This window comes from Colossoma macropomum, unplaced genomic scaffold (genome assembly GCF_904425465.1).
Source record: "Colossoma macropomum unplaced genomic scaffold, Colossoma_macropomum, whole genome shotgun sequence".
NCBI classification, from domain to species: Eukaryota; Metazoa; Chordata; class Actinopteri; order Characiformes; family Serrasalmidae; genus Colossoma; species Colossoma macropomum.
In genome coordinates this window covers 37,484,044-37,491,692 of record NW_023494792.1, presented here as the reverse complement: position 1 = coordinate 37,491,692, position 7,649 = coordinate 37,484,044, and the positions used below count along the sequence as shown (strand labels likewise).

At 36.0% G+C, this 7,649-nt stretch overlaps 1 protein-coding gene across 1 annotated transcript in view; it reads right to left on the bottom strand.

Annotated features, from left to right (window-relative positions):
- Positions 1-1,587: 1,587 nt before the first annotated feature.
- Positions 1,588-7,649, bottom strand: part of nrf1 (nuclear respiratory factor 1) — a 32,803-nt gene continuing 26,741 nt past the window's right edge. Inside the window, exon 11 of the mRNA XM_036577077.1 lies at positions 1,588-3,234. Within this exon, the coding sequence (XP_036432970.1) occupies positions 3,074-3,234 (161 nt within the window). The 3' untranslated portion in view covers positions 1,588-3,073. The remainder of the gene's footprint in view (positions 3,235-7,649) is intronic.

Genomic DNA, 7,649 nt, shown 5'->3' with positions numbered 1-7,649 from the left:
TCTAATCTGAACCTGCCTAATAACAAGTGAAATTCAGCCTGAATGTTGTGGTGAATGTGCTTGTTTTACCTGTGGAGGCTGTTGAAATCATTTAAACAGAGAGCTGTTTCTTTTGTTTTACTACCATGGGGAAAATGGTCAGTTCACCTGGAAAGTTTCTCTAGTAAGGCTGGAGATTAAGTCCTGTGTGAGGACTTATTGATGCTTTTCTCTAGTCTGTGGAGGCTAACTTGAACTCTAAACGTTTGTCTTTTGAAATAAAATAAGCCAAGCATAAGCACAAATTTGACGACGCTGGTGTATATCAGATTTACGAGAAAATAAATTCATTCAAATGAAAAGTAAGCAGCTGTGTAGAGTCCCGTCTGCAGACAGGCTTCCTCCACATTTCTCTCACTTTGGGTCTTGAGTCTTTCCAAGTCATGAAGCTCAAGTCTGAGTCAAAGTCGAGTCCCATGTGTTTTTTGATTTTGTCAAGTCTCAAGTCATTGAATTTATACTGGAGTTGGACTGGAGTCTAAGTCATATGACTCGACTCCACACCTTTTGTTTCCTCCATGAAATCACCCCAAAAGTTTTATGATGTCATTGGCTGCCACCTTGTGGGGCGGGTGTTTGTGTCTTTAAGAGAGTTGTTTTGCTATTGGCAGGACAGCTCTCCCTCACCTACCCCCACCTCACTGGCACAATCTCATTGCGAGTACGTCCTTTCTGTCCCGCTTTTCTTTTGAGTGGACAGAGAATTGGCATTTTGCATGATGTCACCGTTCACATACATTGCTTAAAATCTTAGCACCCACCACTTAAAAACCACCTTCCGTGAACCAAGCAAGATTTGTGCCCTCGTGTTTTAATCACAACTTTATAATAGGGGTCCAATGAATGGTTTTAATACTTAAAAACTGCATACAAACCATTTAATAATTATTAACTAAGTATTAAGGTTTATAGAAGTTCACATATCACACAGCAGCAACACAAAAGCAAGATATTTTAGGCAACTTAGTAAATGCTTAATATTTCAAATTGTATTGTTCTTTTCTATGAGTTATTATATAACTAAATAATTCTTAACTATTATTAATGATTCTATATAAAAGTTTTCTGTATTCAAAATATTATTCCTTGCTTGTCAATGTTTTTATAAATAAAATAGCAACAATTGTTAATAAATATGTAACCAATACATCACTTCTAACAATCACTAACAAACTAATGGGCAATGATTCAGTTGCTGTTTATTAGGTCCTGTTATCATGTGTTAATAGAGGATTGAGAGAAAAAACATCAGCTAGTAACAGTGATTTGAAACTCACTCACATATTACAGTTCTAGCCTTATTTATGTAATACTGGAGTTCTCTGAATCTAACCTAACACAGCCAAAAGCTCAGACAGATCCTCAGAAAGCATGCCCAACTAATCTGGAGCTAGAGTGACGCATGCGTGCACTGAGTATCCCCTGCCAGCTGCCATCCAGAAACCACATGCACATAAATCCACCTATGTGAACACATCCTTTCCATCTCTATTACTCTGATCTCAGTATATGCCTGGACAGCCAGAATGTGGCAGAGGGATGATAAATATTTTTTTTGGTTGTGCAGCTCTCCTGCAGTTAAAATCTACCTGCGATGTTTGGCTGTGCTGTGACGCCTCATGGATTAGGCCTGTATGCATGTGCTACAGAAGGGCAAGAACCTTAAATCCAGGCTTTCACAAAGGGGGGATGTAACAAAAGCTCTCAGCTTATGATGCAACAGAGGCTGTCATCATTTGATAGATTCCTGTCCAAACTGAATACAGGTCAAAATTAATTCTGGATTGAGGGTAGAGGAATATACAAAATATTTCTGTAATGGTGGTGGGATACGCTTGTTACATTTTTAGGTTTTAGCTTTGGTTAACAGTCAGAAAAAACAAGTGCCTTAAAGAGGAAAGAACAAAAATAATTTTAACTACATTACATTTTGTGGACAGAAGTCATTTTAATTCCAAGGAAACATCATAGACCACCAAATAATGTGGCCTGCATGTCAGTCCCTCCGATTATACCAAGAATACCAAGAACTTCACACTCTGATTTTGTAAAAACAGGGTATTTTTTGTTTTCTGCAAATATGGATTTGACTGAATACCCACAAAATTTGAAAAGTATATTTTAAAATAGCAATGTAGCGCAAAATTGAATTTACTTGAACTACAATGAGTATTTCTGAGTTATGAGTTAATTAAAACTTGTGCTGTGCATGAGTTAAGGACTGTATGACAGAGTGTACTACAAACAGGGCCAACATTAAACTTTCAATCACTTTAAACCATAACAGCTGCTGACATGATGAACAAGACATAAATATGAAATGAAAACACCCACAATGTCAAATTTTACCTAACTAAAAATTTCACAGTACACTGTGAGTATGATTTAACACCAAACTGAACAAATAATATTGGTTCACTTATGTTTTTAAATAACTTTGTGACACTTACAACTATAAGTTACTGTTATACACTCAACTGTCTACTGAGTTGGCAAATTCAGAGACATACTATATTTTAAAGTTTAGTTTGTAATACACCGACTGGTAGCTCAAGTTGATAAGCTTTCATTGGTAGAAAACTGACTGCACACAAAATTAATGACTTACAAAAGTGGAACTGGGAGAAACACAATGTTCAGAAATAAGAATATGTACATGAAAGAAATTCAAACAGCTAATGACAAACAACAAAACCCCTTAAAGCTCTACTTGGGGCTAATGAAGAATAAAAACATGCCATTATTCAGTTACTGCTGCTGTCACACTCTATTTGGTCCATATATTTCCTATTTAAAGAGATGCAGACAAAAGGCATACTTTGCAACACATTCATCAACATACTAAAAAGAAAACAAAAAACATCTTCCCAAAGTTAACAACAACTTGATAATGTTATAAGTTTTAATCCCCTGCAGGTGTTAAAAATATAATTTTTGCACTATACATACTATTTCATGTGAATATTGTTCAGTTTTAGTGGTGCTTTCTTATATGGAAAGGCAGAACTTCCTATTCCATGTATTTGCAGATGTATCACTGCTCTAAGGTCACAACTTCCACGGCTTGTCCATCCAGCGTTACAGTGTTGTCAATGCGCGTCGCAACAGGGGCCATAGCAACTTGAACAGGCCGACTTCCTTGTGCCAAACTAGTAACTACAGTTTGATACATACTCACTGGAATCTGGACTAAACCTAAAAAAAAGGGACAGAGCAAAAGAATGAGTTGAAAATAAGTGTACATTCATCAGACACCACACAGTTCATCTGGCAAGTCACTTTGTAATGGAATGCTACTAAATACTACTTAAATAGGGTGAAACAATTTCTATGCAGTATTGCAAAAACTGGGAAAAAAGAACACAAATGGAAAGGGCTATGCATGCACCCAGGTTTATTTTGTTAGGGGGCTAGTGCAGTAGGCATTGAAAAAGTCCTATTTCTAGAGCTTTTATTTATCTGAGGACAAAATTATATTATAGGCCACTTTGTTAGTCATACATTATGATATCAGTATGTAAATACCCTTCAAGTACTTTTTCCTTTGCGATGAATGGTCACACTTTAGATCAGCTTGTCACATGTTATGCAGACCTTGTGTGTATCATGAATGTGAACAGAGTATGTGCAGTTCATAGAAGTGAGTAACTTGTTGGACACTAAATACTGTCAAAATATTGCCCAAGTTCTTTTGTTCTTTTGTGAGATGCCTTGTATTTTTTGTCGTTGTCCTGATGTCTAACTTTCATAATCATAAAGTCAAAGCTTTTACATTTTATGTTTTAGTACATTCAGTTCTGTATGTTTCAGTAATTTTATGTTTCAAAACTTGATCAGATAAACAGCACTTAAAGCTTTTGTGTTTGAGGAACAAAAGAATCAAGCTCCACTCTTGCTCTAGATCAGAAAAAAATCACAGCTGTTTCTGTCCATTCTTTCACTGTAAGACATGAACTCCATGAATCTGAAAGTATGTGTACCTGTCAAGAAGCTGTTACCACGAAAAGGAAATTTGCAAATCAAACTAAAAGAAAAACAATGCAGTAAAACTTTCTATAAATCCTGTATTCATTATTGCTTTATAAGGCATTATATGACGTACATAACTCCATAAAATGCCAGGTGTAAGCTTGCATAACTGCTTATGAGTAGTTATAGTTACATGCATAACACTTTATGAAAACAAAAAGTATATAACTTTATAATGTCAGGTTTTATAACATTTATAATATCTGTACATAAGAATACCTTAAGTTTAAATGTTGTAATGCACTATAACAAGGTTCTGGTATGTTACCAGGTATACATCCAGGTAAACGTTTGTTGGGTGTAATCACCTCCGCCCCCAAAATCTATGGGATACAGAAGGAGAAAATAAAGTATGAAATGAGACAACGAGGGCTGATTTTTTTGTGAATCTGGTACTGATTCAAATGTGTTTTTATATGTAGTGTTAATTTAATACTTTGTTATACTAACTGGAAGCTGTGGTGCTAGGCAAGCTGGGTACAGGTTTTAAACTGTAGCAGGTAACTAAATTGTTAGCACAAAGAGCTCCTTTATGTTAGCCAGTACATATGTACAAGTAAATGACTTGTTTAAGAAAATAGTTATTTTTAGCTATGGCTCTAAACTAGCTTTGCTAATTCAAGCCTTAAACAATTCCTTGAATGTCCTGTATAACCAGTTAGATGTGACAATGTCATTTCACTTAAAGCCTATAATGAGCACCTACAATGCCCTATAAAAGTACTGTATTGAAATAAAATTTCGGTAACACTTTCTATGAATTTTCTCTATGTCTACAAGCATCTATAAACACATTCATAACGTTATAATGCATTCATGAGGCATTATAAACATAGCTATAAATGTTTATAAAATTACTATAAAATTATATAAATTGCTTTATAGCCATGTTTACTATGCATTATGAACTGTTAACATAATGCATAATAAATTGTGTTAACGTTATAATGTCAGTATCAAAGAAGTCAGTCTCAGCTTGCAGAGTGTAAAGTGAGACAACTTTATTTATGCCATGGCATTTTCAATATATTATTTCTCACAACGGGTTTTGTTAGGGCTGCACCTTTGGGGCTTAAGTCCTGAATATTCAGATGCCAACCCCAAACAAGTTGCTCAGCCCAAAGTTATTACTACACTGAGCTTTCCTTAACCACCGCCCTCACTTTAAAAAATTACATTACATAACAGTGCAAACCAAGTACCCATCAGGCCCCTCCCCTGAAACCCCCTCTGACTTCACACTGAGCTTGAAGTTACTATGGAGCGAAGGTATGGAGAGTGGGAGGCAAGTAGAGTGTTATCACTGTAATTTGTTCCTCACTGTTGCAATTTCTGCTAACATTCTATTGGATATGCAGTGTAAAGTTAGCATCAAGCTAATAGTGGTGTACACTGACTTTCCCATGTCATTGATGGCACCACTAATTTAAACTCTTACATATGAAGCTTGTAACGTGCTTTGTTTTGTATGTTGTAGTGTTTCAGCACATTCTTCAGTAAATACTTCATCTTGAAGCACATATAACATGTTATGAACACGTTATTAGCAATTCATAATGCATAATAACCATGTGATGCCTTATGAATGCATTACAATGCGTTATGAATGTGTTCATAGGTTCTTATAGACATGGTATTTAAAGAATTAGTGTTACTGAAATGTATTTAACATTTAAAACGCATACATGGTATTGTAGAAATTCTTACAATGCATTACAACACTAGTCTGTACAATCTTCTTATGAACAGATATTAAACTGACTTTATGAAGTCACATACTCTTGCTTTATAAAGTGTTATGCATGTAATTATAACTACTAAGAAGACAGCACACAAGCCAGGAATTATAAGGTGTTGTGTATGCTATATAACACCTTATAAATGCATTTATACTGCATTATGAATACCGAATTCATACGAAGTTTTCAAGTTTACAAATCAAAATATGCTCCTGTTCCCAGACCTTAACATCACAGAATGGGATTCCTTGGATTGTGAGAAGCAGAAAACGCAACCAACTTCTGAGACTAAACTTTTGGGATGTGGAAAAATTTCTTGGCAGATTTCTTTTAAAAACTGAAAGCAAGTCTCCTGAAATGAATGGAAATTGTAACAAAAAAAGGGTGGACACTAAATACTAACAAGTGATATTATTTAGTTGTTTAGTTGTTGAGGCTTCTGTGTAATTCTCAATTAAATATATGTTTTCTGCTTTTTCCTGATGCTGAGGAAAAGAGTCATTTGTTCTTAATTGTCATTTTGACTGGAAATTAAATAAACTAAAGGGTGGTGTCTCACCACAATAGACAAAAATATCTTTTTAGAAACTCTTAAAAGTTTGTCTTTACCAATTTCAGTTTTTTTTCTTTCAACCTCAAAGTACTACCTTTATGTTAGCAATATCATGAACAGTAGCAGTAACTTCAATTACTGATTACTGAACAGCAGGTTAAGTAATCACACAAATGGCATTCAGTAAGCCAGTCATCTGAGACCCTTAGAGGGAAGGGAGTATAAGCCAGTAGTCATGTTGCACTTCGTGCTGTGAGCCTGCACTGTGAGAGGAGCAGGATGATGCAATTGTGGGCAGTGGGCAGGGCTACTGTGCTGCAGTGCAGTCCCAAACAATGGAGCAATTGAGCCATCCACGCCCTGCAAACGTGATTCTTCTTTCTCTCTCTACCTCTGCTCCCCTAACTTTTTCTTTCTCTTCTTATCTCTGTACGGTGTACACTTATTTCATGATACGATGATTAAAAAAGCCTTTAACCTCCCTTCATCCTTTGGCACAAATCTCTACATGTTCTGACTGATATGCAACGTCCTGTTTCAGTAAAATTAGTTTTGTTTAAACTCTGCTCATCAAAATGCATAATTTGGTCTGACCTTTATTGTCATTACAACAATAACAGTACTAACAAGTGCGTCTGTGTTTTTCATTGGAGAAAGATCAGCAAGAACGAGGGAATCTGATCTTACATTTTCACAAATAATGTACCAATCAGAGTGTGTCTTGTTAGCTAGGCTGATTCTGATTCTTTAATTACAGTGTGTCTGTATGATTGCAGCAGCATATGTGAAGCATTGTTATGGGGTGAAGTACCTCTAGTTTTTCCCTTAATCACCAGGACATGGAGGGCTGCTGAGAGGCAGACAGAGAGGCACTAAGTGAAGTAAATCAGTCCCAGCCACCTCAGACAGCCCACTTCAAAGCCTATCCTCTATGTCCATTTTACTGATTGGGTGCACGAGGTCAATAAATTCTGACTGTCTGTGAAGTGTCTGCTGTTGACTGCACTCTCACTCCTCCAGTGCAACTGGATCAAAAATTATACAGAGCAATTCATAGCGCAACCATGGTGCAACTCCTGAGTCATTACTGTTTGCTTAGTCAAATAGCTACTCACTGCCCTTCAGTATGTGGAAGTCATTGTTACATGAAATCACAAAATCAACATCTTTCCATTCTTCTACAAAAACAATGAGAGGCAAGAGACATTAGCGACAATTTACATTCTGCTTTGGGCAGCTGTAAGTGAAATGGTCTACTCATGATTAGATGAATAGTATAGGATTTCTTG